Genomic DNA, 17,649 nt, shown 5'->3' with positions numbered 1-17,649 from the left:
ATGATGAAACCATTACTCCCCGAAGCCTTATAATTTATTTGGTATCTAGGTCCAATTCATAAAGTTGATAAAAATAAAACAGGCGTGGAGTTTGGAGACATCTAATTATTATGTCGAGTTAATAGTCAAAATCGTCTCTGAAAGATATCCCGATTTTCATTTTGGTTCTCGAAAGATAAAATTAATCGAAATCGTCCCCGAAAGATACACGACTTGGTCACGTTCGTCCTTCCGTCATCTCTCTCGCTGAGTTGGCAAACGGTCGCTTACGTGTGTCGTTAACGGCCAGCGTGGCACACAAGCAAAACGACGTCATTTTGATACAATGCTCTCCCAGACTTGAAACGTTGTCGTTTAGTATTCAGAAGAGAGATTCAAATGTTGCAAAGTCTTACTCCCCTCTCATATCACCATCTCTCTCTGTTTCGCTAAAAAACGCATCGTCTCCCTCAAGGTATGCCTTAAGCCTTTCACACAAGTTCTGAACCTGCCATCAACATTCGTTAGTGTTGGTTGACGATCACAATAGAGGAGTTGTCGCTACTGGACGCAGAGTTGATCTTATCCTGGAGCAGCGTTGATAGTGGAAGAAGCCATAGTAACGGTGGAAGATAACGATGAAACTTTTTGCATGATTTTTGAGCTATAATGTGGTATGATGTATTCCTAATGTTGCGATCTTAGTATTTGTCTGATTTAGACTAGGGTTTGGGGTGAGCAAGGGTTTGTGTGAATGTTCTTTTATCATTTTAGTGTATTCGAATGTGTTGCTTTAACTGGCTCTGTGATGGTTTTTAGTTAGGAGTGTTTGATTTTAGTGATGGTTCTGTTGCATGTTCATTTTGGGGTAATGGTTGATTGGTACAAAGGGGGTTTAGTGGTTGGTGACACTTAGAGAATAGTTGTTGCTGCTCTGTTTCTTAATAGTGTTTTCGTGTTTGTAATTGTAGATAGAGGGTCCTCCTATGACATTTGTCTTTCACCATGGTGGGATGTTTAAACAGGAGAAGGATGGAGACATGGTATATGAACCTGATAATACAGAGGTATTGATGGGTGTTGGCGGAGACACACTCGATGTGTTTTTTATTAGGGGTTACTTTAAGGAGCTAGGATACATTGAAGCTGGAGACTGTTAGTGGAAAGTTCCTGGAGTTCCCCTTTCGTCCGGATTGAAAAAGTTAGTGATAGATGCAGATTTGCTTGCAATATGCAAGGACTGTAGGAGGAATCAACATTTGATCAACCTGTACTTTGAAAATTGCATCTCACAGTCATGTGTAGTGGACAATATGGAGGAAGATGTATTGTTTTTGGAAGCAAGAAGTAGCAAGAAGAAGAATACTTCCAAGGCTAAGAAGCACCATTCTCAACCTGCCAAGATGCCCCCTACAATGCCCAAGAAGCCAACTTCTCAACCCACTAAAGCAGCCTCACAGCCCAGTAAGCCTAATTCGCAGCCCATTAAAGCAGCCTCACAGCCCAATAAGCCCAAATCTCAGCTCACCAAGGCAGCCTCACAGCCCGGTAAACCCAATAAGCCCACTTATCAGCCCACCAAACCAGCATGTAAACCCATGAAAACTACCTCTCAGCCCTTGAAGGCTCCCTTGTAGTCCACAAAACTCCACTCTCAACCCACCAAAATCACCCTTCATGGCAAGACAATCCCACCTCATTCCAAAGCATTATCTCAACCAGCCAAGAACTCATAAACTAATAAGAACAAAGGAAATACTAGTGGGTGCAGAGTCACTAGATCTGAAAGATGTGTAAAGGAAGGTCTTATTCAAGAAGAGGATTCTCACACTCATGACTCATATAAAAGTGGTGAAGATGAGTTGTACTGGTCTCCCAAAGTTGTAGGAGACAATTTGTATAGCAGTGACAGTGATACTGACAGCGAAAAAGGTGCACCAAGAAAGAACAAGAAGTTTGAAGCCAGGGAGAAGTATCGGCCTCCTAAGTCTAGATTAGGGGACAAAGAAATAGACACTGATGACTCAAGCTATGAGGGGTTTGAAGATGAAGAAAGCTCTGACTCTGGTATGTTTAGAGTTTCCTTAGTGGTATTGATTTATTCATTGAAAGGGCAAGTGTTTTATATCATTCATGTTTTGATTTGGCAAATGTAGAAGGAGATGATGATGATCTTAATGGTGCCTTAGATGCTGACTCATGGCACTCAGACGATTCTGGTAAAGAGTTAGACTTTGATGAAGACTCGCCAGCTATTTATCCTCAATTTAATGAGAAGACCAAGTTTGGAGACCTGAAAGTTGAGGTAAGTATGACTTTCAAATCAAAAGCTGAATTTATGCAAGCTACTAGGGACTATACAATCCAATGGGGTAGAAATATTTTATTTACAAAGAACGATAAGGTTAGGGTTAGAGCTGTTTGTAAGTCAGAAGATTGTCCATGGGTAGTCTATTGTGCATGTAACAAACAAGACTTATCTTGGCAAATTAAAACTCTGGTTGATAATCATACCTGCCCTAGAAGGAGGAAAAATAGAGCTGCCACCCAAACTTGGACACTTAGTAAACTAGTGCCTAAGCTTAGGAAGCATCTGACTATGAAGCATCGAGAAGTGTATGATTGGTTTGTAAGAAAATGTAATGTGTACCTCAATAGCACTTGCATCACTGGGGCTCTGAAAGCAGCTAGAAACGTTGTGGAGGGTGATGAGATAGCACAGTATGGGCTGGTTTGGGATTATGCAAATGAATTACTAACTAGCAATCCAGGATCCACAATACAAGTTGGTGTCATCCCCATGCCTGAAAGTCTTCCTCTGTTGGAGCAGTTCTATGTGTGTCTTGATGCTTGCAAGAGGGGGTTTAAGGCAAGATGTAGACCCCTAATTGGGCTAGATGGAGCGTTTCTAAAGACACTGCATGGGGGACAAATACTGACAGCATGCGGACAAGATGCAAACAATCACATTTCCGTGATTGCTTATGTGATTGTCAGTATGGAAAACAAGGATAATTGACAATGGTTCCTAGAGCTCCTGCACAATGATCTCAGAGACTACACACAGAACAAATTCATCTCAGACATGCAGAAGGTAAGGATGAAATTGATGTACGATTACATGTTGTAGGGACTAATTTGATTTAATGAATATTATGTAAGGACTAATTTGAGTTAATATCTTTTTGGGTCTTGCCCTTGGTGCAGGGTTTAATCCCTGCCGTGTAGGAAGTGTTTCCAAGAGTTCACCATCGATTCTGCGTGTAGCATTTGTGGCGCAATTTCTCATAGCAGTGGGGGTAGCAGTGAGTTAAAAGACTTGGTGTGGGAATGTGCTCGGTCAAGGACAACAACCGGGTTTGATAGAAACATGAAGAGAGTAAAGTTGATCAACGAGAAAGCTTGGGAGTATCTTGATAAATGGCCGAAACAAGCATGGACGATGGCGCATTTCAATGAAGTTCCGAAAGTGGATAACATATGCAACAACGCATGTGAGTCGTTCAACGCAAAGATCAAGCACGAAAGGAGCAAGCCCATCCTAGCCTTAGCTGAAGAAGTAAGAAGAATCATCATGAAGAGTATGGTTGACAACAGGAAGAAGCTGCAGAACTATCAAGGACTTCTCCCTCGTGTTCAACAAAGTAGACTAGAAGCAATGACAATGTTGTCTCGCCATTTGGGCTCCTCAGTGGTCTGGTGATGAAAAAGAAGAATTGTACGAAGTGCATGGCTGGCCAACCAATATGGTGGTTGACCTGGGCAAGCACACATGCACCTATAGGTTTTGGTAACTCACAGGTAACAACTTCCAATGAATTTGATTTAATTAGTTGATAATGTCTTTAAACTAGATAAACAGATTTACTGAATATTTTAATTGGTTTCCAAAGGAATGTCGTGTATGCATGCAATATCAGCAATCCAGGACAACAATGACAAAAGGGCTGAAGAATATTGTCATGACTGGTTGAAAATAGAAGTTTGTAGGCGAACTTACTGTTTCAACGTCAATCCGGTTAAAGGACAGGATCTATGGGAAAAAAACTCTGCATCCAGCTCTAGTGCCACCCCCAATCAAGCCAAAACTTGGAAGACCGACAAAAAAAAGGAGAAAGGACAAGGAAGAACAACCAACTGGGTCAAAGACAAAGATGAAGAGAAAGTACAACCCAATCCGATGCATGTATTGTGGTGAGGTTGGACACAATAAACGAGGTTATGCTAAGAAGAAAGCTGTGGATGCTGAGGAACATGCCAGACAGATGCAGCTGCAACTAGCAGTTGTTGCCCCTGCTGCGACTGGTGCTGAACCCGAACTAAATACTGCCCCTGCTGATGTTGATATTGCTACAGAAGCAATAGAACCTTTGCCTGCACTTCCATCACCAATCTAGCCTCCAACAGTTATTGACATATCTCAATCCGAAAGTATTCCAGCAATCCAAACTACACAACAGGTTGTGTCATAACTACTCAACCTTAAAAAATTTCAGCTTTATTTAATTATTTAACAACTTTATTTGCTACTGGAATATGTAGGATCAAGTGGTAGCCAGGCCACCTAAGTTACAAGTGATTAAAGGAAAAACAAGAGCTATGTCCTCCCCAAAATCTACTGCAACTGCACCTGTGGCTGTTTATGCTAAGACCATCAAAAGGACAAGTTCTGCAACTGCTAAGAGGCTGGCCAACTTCATGACTTTTGTGCCTACTCCAGGCTTCAAGCACCCAAGGAAGAATGATAAAAAAAAGATTGATTAGTTAGAAATGTGTTGTGGTTGAATCTTTTTGTATGGGACAACATTCTCTTTTTTGTATGGTATTTATCTTTTTAGGACAATGTGTTGTGGTGTTATCAAAATCTCATAACTTTGCTATGGTGTTTATCTATTAAGAGAATGTGACAATTAGCCTTCAGTGACAACTTATTACTAAGGTTACTTAGTTTGATTACTTATTTTGTTTATGGCTTAGCATAACTTATATCAATAGTGACAGAGACTTGTTTGCAAAATTTCACAATTTATAATAATGAACATAGACTTGTTTCCAACTTTAAATAACTACTCCAATTCAGGCCATGGAGTTCAATACAGCATTACATTTTCACATAACATAACTGGGTTTACTTAGAAATACATATCAAACAATAAAGTATCACACTAATTACAACAACTCCAAACGTGAAAATCATTAGTAGTTTCTGTGCTTTAACCTTCAGCTTCCAAGCTGCTCAGTCTCCATGTCACTTTCAATCTCCATTTATCATAGTCACTTTCAACCTCCATATCAGTTCCTGCATCCTTCTTTGTACCACATACACCCACTTCTTCATAGACATCATCATCAACCTACATAAAATAATTACAGTAATTGTCCTTCTGCAATTTCAAAAAGGAGAGAGCAAAAAAATAAAAAAATACCCAACAACATAGAACAAGATGAAAATCATAAACTTTTTTCAACATCACTCACCCGATACCTTGGACATGCATGGAAGAATCTATTTGGGTTCTCTGCTGTCCCGAATTTTTTAATCACAGTCTTCAACCCACAGAAACATGATTCGTGATGTGTCTTTAACCTCCTCGTTCGCATTGAAACGCTAGAACCATGACTGTCGTGCGACGGATGCCACGAACCACCACCATGACCTCCATTTCCTGTCTCCATCCTCGCCGTGAACCAACAATTACACCTCCTACCGAGGTCTATTCCCACCCAAAGCGTTGACGGCAACTTATTTATCGTTGAATTTGGGATTAGGGTTTATCAACTCAGGGACTAATTTGACTTGTTATAATGGATTTATCTTGTCAGCAACACCATGGTACAACTTGGCTTCTGTCACCGCTGGTAGTTAACGACACACGTAAGCGACCGTTTGCCAACTCAGCGAGGGAGATGACGGAAGGACGAACGTGACCAAATCGTGTATCTTTCAGGAACGATTTCGATTAATTTGATTTTTCAAGGACCAAAATGGAGATCGGGTATCTTTCAGGGACGATTTTGACTATTAACTCTTATTATGTCATTAGGATTAAGGCCCAGTTTGGATAAACAACTTAAATAAGTTCTTTTGGAAAAAGAGCTTAAAACATAAAGATTTTTATTAATAGTAGCTTATAAATAAGTTATTTTGTATTTGGTTTTTTAGTTATAAAAGTACTTATTTTAAAGTTGTAGCGTTTGTATAAATAATTCAAAAAATACAATTTTTTTACACAAGAAATGAAAATTAAAATAACGATGATAACAAATACTTTTTAATATTGAATGTTGATTTTACATAATCTAATCACTAAGATTACAATCGTTTAGGCAATTGATTCTTTATTTGCTCTCTTATTAGTTCCATCTTTTAGACAATTAGTTCTTGCCATGTAATATCATTAGAAATTGGTTCTTCTACTTCATTTTCACCCACAACGGTGTTATTGAATGTGGTGAATAGTAATAAAATTTTAATTCATAATAATCTTGATGGCAATGCTAAAAAAAATTATTGTGTAGTTAGTGTTTGTTGTTTTATTGTATTGTGTATGATATGGTAGGTAAAAATAAAAAATAAATATAAAATATGTGTCAATGTATATTTTGTTGCTATTTCTTTTTTTTTTACTCCTATTAGCCTCCACCTTTATTAGGGTCAAGAACTTGTTATAATTAACTATAAAAATAATAGCAAACTATATAAAAATAAAATCACATGTAAAAAAAATAAAATTAAAACTGAGATTTCATACTGCAAACACTATTAAATACAAATTTAATAATATAAATAGAGCGATAAAAGAATAAAAAAAAACTAGAAGAAATATATGCAGTAGGTGATTCAGATGAAACATTATTTTAAATGGTGGTAGAGGGTCAATATTTTTAGCATATAATCATTACGTGAAAATGATGGTACAAACCTTAGTGCTTCTAACAGATAGAACATTGCTTAAAAATAGTAATAGAGGGCCAGTATTTACAACGGAAACAGAAAACATTTTCACAGAATCAAATAAAAAATAAAAGCATATTTTTTTGTTTTGAAGTCAATTTTTTGTAGAAAAATGATAGAATGCCTTAACAAAAAAAAAATCATATATTTTTACTTTCTTAAAAAATTGTGAATTAATTTGTCTTAAATTTTTTTTTTAAATAGTACCAAACTCGTGTGTTGTAAATCTTTATAATCCGGAAAAAAAAAAATAGCTTGTGCAATTTTCCAAACAAGCTCTAAAGCGACAGTGGGGGATAGGAACAGAACTAAAGCTGACAAAATTGAGAGGACTATTTCCGCAGAATTAGCAAACTCCCTCAAACTTAGACAACAGCGAAAGTGCGAATCACTAAAATGTTGTCATCCTCAACCTCAAGGATCACTTTCATTTTTAGGTATTCTCTTCTCCAAATCCCTAATTTTGTTTCCTTCCCTTCCTCTTCATCCCTTCACTCTCATTCTGAGCCCCCATCCCTTCGCCAAGTTGATGAAGCTGTTGATTCCTTCACTCGCATGCTCTCTATGCATCGCCCTCCATCAATAATCCAATTTAACAAGATTTTGGGCTCTCTTGCCAAGACCAACCATTTCCACGCCGCCGTTTCCCTTTTTCAGGAATTGCAAGCCAGAGGAATCGCTCCCGACTTATTTACTTTGAGCATCGTAATTAATTGTTGTTGCGGCGTGGGTCGTATGACGCTTGCTTTCTCTGTATTGGCCAAGATTTTCAGAATGGATTATCAACCTGATACGGTAACACTGAATACACTCGTTAAAGGCCTCTTTCTCTGTGGTAGTGTTGAAAAAGCATTGCGCTTTCATGACAGAGTGCTGGCTCATGGATTTCACTTCCACCAAGTCACTTATTGGACCTTGATCAATGGGCTCTGTAAGGCCGGACACACATCAGCTGCTATTCAAGTGTTGAGAAAGATCCCACGGTATGGCATTGCTCCTGATGTCTTCATGTACAGCGCAATTATTGATAGCCTCTGCAAGGATACACTTGTAAGTCAGGCTTTTCATTTAGTTTCTCCTAATGTTATCACATACAATTCTCTCATTTTTGGATTGTGTCTTGAGGGTCAATATAAGGAAGCCATTGATTTGTTAGGTGATATGGTGCTTAGAAACATTACTCCAAATGTTCGTACCTATAGTATTTTGATCGATGGGCTATGCAAGGAAGGAAAGATCAAAGATGCTAAGAGTGTATTGGCTGTAATGGCAAAACATGGTGTGAAACCAGATGTGGTTACTTATAGCAGCTTAATAGATGGATATTGTTTGGTTAATCAGGTAAATAAGGCAAAATATATATTCAACACAATGGCCCAAATTAGAGTGTCACCCAATGTTCAAAGTTACAGTATCATGATTAATGGCTTCTGCAAAACTAAAATGGTCGATGAAGCCTTGAATCTCTTTGAAGAAATGCGTCGCAAGAACTTGGTTCCAGACACGGTAACTTACAGCACACTTATTGATGGCTTGAGCAAATCAAAGAGAATCTCCCGTGCTTTGGAGCTTCTTGTCGAGATGCATGATAGAGGTCAACCCGCTAATGTAGTCACTTACAATTCGTTGTTGGATGGGATGCTCAAAAACCAACAACCTAACAAGGCATTTATATACACTTACAATATACTTATAGATGGCCTATGCAAAGGTGGAAGACTTCTAGATGCAAAAGAGATTTTTCAAAATCTTTCCGTTAAAGGCTATCGTCCAAATGTGAGGACATACAATATTATTATCAATGGGCTCTGCAAAGAGGGCTTGTTTGAAGAAGCATTGACACTCTTGTCAAAAATGGAAGGCAATGGTTACTTACCAGATGCTGTGACTTTTGAAACTGTTATTCGTGCTTTGTTTGAAAAAAATGAGAATGACATGGCGGAGAAACTTCTTCGGGAAATGGTTGCTAGAGGCTTATTGAATTGATAAAAGAAGGTAAGATACATCAACTCAAATTGAAATTACATCTCATTGTTGCTGAATATGTATCATAGTTTTGTAAATTCTGTGTCTGTTGGTTCAGAGGACTTTGGCAATGCCATGACATCAATATAATTCTGTTATTCTGTTGTGCAACTTATTTTTCCGTAACTTTGTAGGTACCAAATATATATATATATATATCAAACTAATTCCTATGACTTTATCATAAGCAACCATGAACTATTGTTTATTTGATTGAATCCTCTGGGAATTGTTGTAAAAGCAAATTTACGTAGGTAATAAGGATTCATTCTTAGGCTATACAGTTTTCACTTCCATCTTAAAAATAAACCCACCTTCTAAAATGCATGTCCCCTCTTTTCATCTAAGCAACATCAATTTAAGGTTAATATGGTTCAGTTATCACAAAATTTTTGGCCATTATCTTAATTAATGCTACTCAGTTGTATTGCTTGGAAATTGCTTCTGTTGAAAATATGTACACTACGAAGTACTTTTTCAGAGAATGTTTTTCTGTTACTTCTTAGATAAATTACCTCGTTATTTCCTGTGTAGACATTATTTTATTGTCTCTGTTTATTAGCATTTTAAAAAAAGTTACTAGCTTGGAGTTTTGTTACGTGGTGTTTGAGATGGGAATGTTAAAAGTGAAACAATATAGAATTCTTTGGAATTGCAGTTGATTTTATTTGGTGAATTTCTTTGCATAATTATTGCATTTATTTATTTATTTATTTTCAATCAGATATGGGACTATGATATAGTTTTATTGCTGAATATTTCATATTTATGAAACTGATTTTCATCTTGTATTGGTGTTTGCAGCTTCTCTCAATTTCTTCACGCCATTTCTGCTTCTTTTCAACTTCTCGTTAACTCCATCCACTGTTGCCATACTTCTTGGTCCGTTTGACTTCCAGGGACTCCAATTTCGGGTCTGAGCCAAGTGGACCATGACTGACCGCAGCTAATTATGCAGTGTTGGACTGTTTCTTCCATCATGGTACATCTTTGACAGGTTGCGGGTATTGTTCTGATTCTTCCATGGAGTTGTTGGTTCACCGGCAACCCCTTGTGCATTACATTCCAGAGGAAGATTCTTATTTTCGGTTGCACTTTCAGGTCCCAAATAGAAGTCCAGAGCTTTTTCTGCTGGCAGTGGAGTGGCATCAGTTCGAGTGGAGGGTGGTAGAACTGGTGCGCCAGTAACTATCCTGAAGCCACGGTGTAGCAACCCTTTTTCTCCCTTGGCCAGGTAACCGAATCATCCCCTTCCCCAATTTCAGTTTGTAAAACGTTCTGTGCAATATCTGTACTGAATTGTTCTGCAATGAGCTGTTGGTTCCATTGCTTGTTTTTGTTTAGGAGTTGATTAACCCAAATTAGTTGTGAGTTAGTAGGAATTAACATCTGAGTAGATAATGCTTGTCGATTTTTGATCCAAGAGTCCTCCATTTACAATAGGTAAATACCAATCTACCATGTTATATGTATAAATTTAACTGGCTACACGTTAATCCAAACTATGTTGAAGCTCTCTAGTGTGAATTTTCCTTTATACTTTGATTTGTATTTGGCCCCTTTCGTAATCAATTGTGAGACACTAGAATTCTTCTCAACTTATTTGGTTTCTAGTTGAACCCATACTCACTAGATTTTAAACTTCAAAAATCACTTTTCTCATGAAACTCAAACAAAAATCACTTCATCTCAAACGGATGAAATATTGCTGTTGCTGTAAACTTTGCAAAGCCAATCTTTGCATTATAATTTGGTTCTTCATTTATATTCTTCCATTCTAACTTTGTGTGGTGGTTGCTGCGTAAAACAGTTTTTAGACTTAAGCAAACAGTACTCCAAATAATCATTTGATACTGCAAAGGGAATAATTTTGCTTTATGGTGAGAGTATATGATATACAATCTGTTTTGGATATTGCAAGTTCATCAAGAACATGATGGCTCTGTCATCAAGAGTTGTTTGAGACTCTACAGAAAGGGAAAATTTTAATATAGTTAACCAATTCTTTGTTCATTTTCACTGACATACAAAATGGGAGCTCAAGTTGAATAGTATTTTTTATTTATTTATTTATTTTTCAATTTTCGTTATGCCATCTACAATGCAGTTCTTTTCAGGTTTTACCATTTGTAGGCATAGGTAATTTAACTTTTGTTATGTCATTAAAATTCTACCTTGGAGCAGAAGAAAAAATGGTTAACTAAATTAAAAATTTTGGTGCTGGTAATTGTTGGCGCTATAAATTGTGACCGCTAGTATATTTTATATGTAGTATTTATTATGAAATGTAACTATAAAATTTACTAATATTATATGATAATTTTTTGTGTCAATATTATATGATAATTTATTATTTATTGTTAATTTTCTAGTATTAGTTCCTGCAAGATATCATAGGTTAAGTTTCACCTAGTCAATTTATAAGAAGTTATTATATTGTACATGTAATTAATTTTTTATATTATTGAATTTGAATTATATTGTTTATTATTGTCTTATATATTATTGAATTTGAATTAAATTAATAATAATGTCATGTGACTTTAGATATAGTCTAGTTAATACAATATAGTAGAAACAGATATTACAGTAAAAACATGAATGACTAATATATTTCTAATAATGTAAAAAAGAACACGATACTTAAGTGTTTTTCTTCTCTACCACCATACATCAAATCTATTAAAATCTTTAGTTACATCATCTTCTAAATACCTATCTATTTCATTCTTATTGAGTTTACTTGGCTTTATTTTCTATGTTTGCTTCCATTTTTTCAAAGGATCTTTAATCATATCGCTATCATTTTCACTTGTTTTTAAACTAAAATTTGGTTTGATATCTGAAGAAAAATTTGCATTTTGAGTGTTCGCTAATTTTGCCTCCAATTCCTAATTTTCCCTGCACATATCCTTCCAATTCCTAATTTTCGATCATCATTCAATGGACAATTTACCCAAATAAATAAAGTTGGTGAAAATTTTACCCAAATACACAAAACAGAAACATGTTACGTGCATGCGCATTTTCACCTTTTTATGTAATTCATGGGAAGCAACCACGGTTTCTCATTTCATATAAACCGTGGCTGCCAGGGACGAATTATGAATGGTGGGTGTTGTGTGTAAACCGTGGCAAGCCGCAACGGATTACAAAGGGAGAAAGCAAGGCATAAACAGTGGCTGACTCCCACGGTTTATGAAGAGGGTGTAGTAAACGTAAACCACTCTAGCTTCCCACGGTTTACGTGTTAGGGGCTATAAATACATAATTCGCTGAAGTTCCAATAATAATTATTGATATTCATCCAATATGATTTTTTTTTGTTTCTTATTAAAAAATAAAAAATTTTACTCCAATCACAGTTAGACATACTGAAATATTATCACGTATCAGTGTGTTCAATTTTATTTTTAATATGAATTTTTAAAATGAATTTAGAAATAATATATATTATTCTGTGTTTAGATTTTTAGTTATAAAAATACTTATTTTAAAGTTGTAGCCTTTGGATAAATAAGTCAAAAAATACAATTTTTTTTTCACAAGAAATGGATAATACCAAATACTTTTTAATATTGAATGTTGATTTTCTATAACCTAATCACTAAGATTACAATTATTTAGGCAATTAATTCTTTGTTTACTCTCTTATTAGTTTCATTTTTTAGGTAGAAACAGGTTCTTCTACTTCATCTTCACCCATAACAGTGTTCTTGTATGTGGTAAATAGTAATAAAATTTTAATTCACAATAATCTTGATGGCAATGCCAAAGAAATTATTGTGTAGTTAGTGTTTGCTGTTTTATTGTGTATGATATGGTAGATACAAATAAAAAATAAATGTGAAATGTGTGTCCATGTATATTTTGTTGCTTCTTTTTATTTTTTTTACTTCTATTAAAATTTCTTTCTCTTTTATTGGGGTCAAGAACTTGCTATAACTAACTATAAAAATAATAGCAGCTCTATAAAAATAAAATCACATAGAAAAAATAAAATTAAAACTGAGATTTTATACTGCACATAATGTTAAATACAAATTTAATAATGTTAAATACAAATTTAATAATAAAAATAGAGTAGTAAAAAAAACTGGAAGGAATATATGCAATAGGTGGTTCAGATGGAACATTGTTTTAAAATGGTGGTGGAATGTCAATATTTTCAATAGATAAATCATTACGTGAAAATGATGGTGGAAGGTCACATTACGTGAAAATGATGGAAGGCCAATACTTCATAAACCGTTGTAGCCCACAACGTTTTATCATCACCTCTTAAACCGTGGTAGCTTGCCACGGTTTACACACAACACCCACCATTCATAATCCGTCTCTGTCAGCTACGGTTTATGTAAAAATGAGAAACCGTAGTTGCTTCTCACGGATAACATAGAAAGTTGAAAATGCACATGCACGTAATATATTTCTGTTTTGTGTATTTGGATAAAGGTTTCACTAACTTTATTTATTTGGGTAAATTGTCCTCATTCAATCATAATTTCTCTCCAAATAAATTTTTTTTATCACCATCATTCAACGATGGTGAACACTTTCGGGACTCCAATAATAGTACTACACCTCCAGCATCTTCGGACCTCTTTTTGTTCTTTTCAAATTTAATACTCATGCTTTACTTTAAAATTTGAGTGAACTATCAATCTGATCGCTATCCATTTTTTAGAATAATAATCCGATACCTTAAAAAAAATACTATCCACTTCCGTCCTTATTCTTTATTTCATGAGACAAAGCGGTCCGTTTCTCCGTGAATTCTGAACGAAAAATAATGACGTGTCAGATTTAAAAATAGATAGGAATTTAATTTCTCTAAAATTTAAATTGGTTAAGGATTTATTTATCTTTATTTTTTAAATGATATCTTTTTTTATTGTGAAAATTATCTAGATCATAATACTAATAGTATATCATAGGATTATTATTATTAATATATTAACCGTATTTTAATATTTATTATTTATATATTTAAAAATTATATTTGAGAATTATTTATTTAGTTTCATAATAAATAATACTTTTAAATTTGAATAATTTATTAATTAGTTTGTATTTATTATACCATATATTTAATAATTTATTGAAAAAGAATATTAATATAATGAATAAAAAATTAATTTGAAAAAGATATCGTTTAAAAAATATGGACAAATAAACTCCTAATCAATTTAAATTGAGAGACAATTAGGTCATTGTTTACTTTTGAACCTGACACGTCAGCATTTTTCGTTCAGAATTGACGGAAAAACAGTTATAAAGACCACGTTGTGTCACTAAATAAAGAAGAGAAACAGAAGTGGATTATTTTTTTCTTGAGAGATCGCGTTGTCATTCTAAAAAACAGACATGACCAGATTGATAATTCACTAGTCTTAAAATTATTTGTTTGGTAAATTTTTATTTCAAAAGTTAATTACATTATGTTTTTGTCAACATGACTTACTGAGCCATCATAACCTATACATATTATGTAATTTTTGTCATTATAGTACAAATTCTATATTATTATTTCTATCGTATTTGTTATGTATATAAGGGTATTTAAATAAATTTTTTTTTATAAAATAGTCACATTCACGTAGAGCAGGAATTTCAATTTCTGTCTTCCGATTCTATTTATTTGGCGGGGTGAATCCTCATCTCCGTGAAAATTTTACGCGCAAATACCCGTTAGCCTTCAGTCACAGATAATCCCAGCAAATATTTACGGATGCAAGTTTTTTTGGCCGAATATACAACCGTATAACGATTTAACTAGTTAGATGGTTATAGAATTCATGTTTAAGGATACTATCTTCTTCCAATTCTGCAGAATCTATTCTGCTTTCTTTGTCTAAAAAAATGTTAATATATTGAAGATACTATAATATAGCAAAATGATCAAAGAATTAAAAAATCATTGAATTGCTCTATGATAACTCTAAGTATATGTGTTTTGGTTGCAATTGATGACGTGAAATCTCATAATATATTCTCATCGAAGCAAGCAAGCCCCCATCCCAATAATAATAATAATAATATTAATAATAATTGATACGTAAGCAAATAAGCTCGGCTAGCTCAGCAAACGAATATCTCGGCCAAGCAAAACACCACAGAACAAGAAAGTATAATCAAATACTAACAAACCCACCTAATCCGGATGAATTGCGAGTAAGCTCGGAGTGTAATAAACATAATAAAGCCTAAACATTTGGGATAACTTCGGAATACACGGAGAATCCCGAGATTTACTGTAACCAAACACACAAGAAACGCCTATATAAACACATACCTAACCTCGGAATAGACAGGTCACAGAACTCATTCTTATTCATTTCTCTTATTCTCTCATAATTCACTTTTTTACTTGAGCGTCGGAGTGCTTCTTGCAGGTACTCCCGCCGCGGTGTTCCATCTCAGCCGACGTATACCTCATCCATCCGAGCATATTTGCAAGACGAAGGAATCGCTATACCTCGGCTCTATACGCACGGAACATTTGGCTCCTACCGTGGGGCCGGAGTTAATCTAACCCCACCTTTATTTCACGTTTTATTTGTTTCTTTCCTTTCGTGCAGGGATTTTCTGACCTTCCAGATATGGCTGAAAATGGAGCTCAGCAAAACGGAGTTCCACAGCTCAACCAAGCCGAGCTCCTAGCCCAGATAGCTGAGCTTCAAGCAGAAGTCCGAAGACTTGCCGAGCTCTCCACACAGAACAACTCTGGAAAACATGACGATGGAGGCTCTAAAAACTCGGCCCTGGGAAACTCAGACCCTTTGAGCATAACCCCACCAAAGGAAAAGTTGACGCTAGATAACCCATTCTCCGAAGAAATTACAAATTTCAAAATGCCGAAGAATTTTGTTTTGCCTAACTCTCTAGAGCCTTATAAGGGGATTGGTGACCCCCGAGCTCACATCAAAAAATTTCAATCCATGATGTTTTTTAATGGCGCTAATAATGAACCCATACTTTGTCGCTCTTTTCCCACTTACCTTGATGGTGCTGCTTTACTGTGGTTCTCTAAATTGTCTGCAGGGTCAATTTCATCCTTTGAGGACTTGGCAAGGTCCTTTATTGACTACTTCGCCGCTTCCAGGATATATGTACACGGATCCAATTATCTCGGGACAATTAAGCAAGGACAGCACGAAAGTCTCAAAGATTACCTAACCCGATTTGCTGAGGCCACGATGGAGATTCCAAACTTGGACCCTAACGTCCACCTACATGCTCTCAAGACTGGACTTAGACCCAGGAAGTTCAGAGAAACAATCGCAATCACCAAACCAAGGTCATTAGAGGAATTCCGTGAGAGAGCGGCAGGACAGATGGAAATTGAAGAATTGCAAGAAGCACAAAGGGCGGACAAACAGCCAAACAAAAAGGAAGAAGAAAGGTTATTTAAGTCGCCAGGCAGAAAAGAGCAAAACAAGCCGTTTAAGCTCACACCAAAGTATGATACGTACACCAGATTCAATACAAAAAGGGAGAACATAATCAAGGAGATCCTCAACGCCAAAATAGTCAAACCTCCCGTTAGAGCAGGGAGTTATCAAGATCAACGGTTCGTGGACAGAAGCAAACACTGTGCCTTCCATCAGAAGTACAGACACACCACGGACGAGTGCGTCATCGCCAAGGACTTGTTGGAAAGATTAGCTCGGCAAGGACTCCTAGACAAATATGTCGAAGGACGGACAAACAGAGAAACCAAAAAGGAGCCAGAAGAACGATCAGCAGACAAAGGAAAAGGGAAATGGGCAACAGCGGACCCCCCTAGAGGGATTATAAACTGCATATCAGGAGGATACGCAGGAGGAGGTGAATCAAGCTCGGCACGGAAAAGAAGCTACCGAGCAATGCTAGCAATTGAAGGAACAACAAAACACAGCACAACAGAGCCGGAGATAACTTTTTGCCAAAACGATCTAACAAGTCCAAACCTCGATGACCCAGTAGTAATATCCATCCAAACAGGAGAGTTACTGGTAAGAAAGGTCCTGCTGGACCCAGGTAGTAGTGCTGATGTATTATTTTATTCAACCTTTATAAAAATGCAATTATCTGAAAAAGCCATGCAGCCCTCATCAGGAGAACTAGTTGGGTTCTCCGGAGAAAGGGTCCCAATAAAAGGATATATATGGCTAAAAACAACCATGGGTAATCCCCCACTGGCAAAGACCATTGACATCCAATACCTGGTGGTCGATTGTCCCAACCCTTATAACATTATTTTAGGTAGACCCGCTTTGAATAATTTCAGAGCGGTAGTGTCAACATTACACTTGTGTGTTAAGTTTCAGATACAAAATAAAATAGCAACAGTACATTCAGACCGACAATAAGCTCGGCAATGCTACAATGCCAGCCTAAAGAAAACCCACACAGAACAACGGACAAGCCAGGGGACAATAATTCCTACAACATCCGAGGTCTTGACACTTGCAGATTTGGACCCTAAGGAAGATTTCCTGGAAAGACCCCAACCAATAGACGAACTCCAGAAGGTCCCACTAACAACAACAGCCGAGCAGTTCACCTACATTGGACGAGCATTGGAAGGAGAAGAAAAAACTAAACTCATAAAAGTACTCCGAGACAACGCCGACCTATTCGCCTGGAAACCAGCAGACATACCGGGAATAGACCCAAATGTAATCTGCCATAAGCTCGCCATAGAT

General features: G+C 36.2%; 2 protein-coding genes across 10 annotated transcripts in view; both read left to right on the top strand.

The window, feature by feature from the left end:
- LOC107644152 (pentatricopeptide repeat-containing protein At1g62910-like) overlaps positions 1-10,998 on the top strand; it is a 24,397-nt gene extending 13,399 nt beyond the window's left edge. For 2 of the 8 annotated variants that reach the window (XM_021102775.1, XM_021102773.1), the window contains 2 exons: positions 8,285-8,929; positions 9,764-10,998. In XM_021102775.1, the coding sequence (XP_020958434.1) occupies positions 8,285-8,920 (636 nt within the window). In that variant the 3' untranslated portion in view covers positions 8,921-8,929; positions 9,764-10,998. Of the gene's footprint in view, positions 1-7,205; positions 8,930-9,754 lie in introns of those variants that run through there. The other 6 variants (XM_021102772.1, XR_002347182.1, XR_002347181.1 and 3 more) reach the window with 6 other exon arrangements.
- The window catches only part of LOC107644150 (serine/threonine-protein kinase EDR1), a 129,025-nt gene that overhangs the window by 75,806 nt on the left and 35,570 nt on the right, over positions 1-17,649 (top strand). The gene's annotated exons all lie outside the window — the stretch shown is intronic.

Source organism: Arachis ipaensis, chromosome B05 (assembly GCF_000816755.2).
Source record: "Arachis ipaensis cultivar K30076 chromosome B05, Araip1.1, whole genome shotgun sequence".
Lineage (NCBI taxonomy): Eukaryota > Viridiplantae > Streptophyta > Magnoliopsida > Fabales > Fabaceae > Arachis > Arachis ipaensis.
The sequence above is the reverse complement of the archived record's forward strand: the minus strand, read 5'-3'. Positions and strand labels throughout refer to the sequence as shown.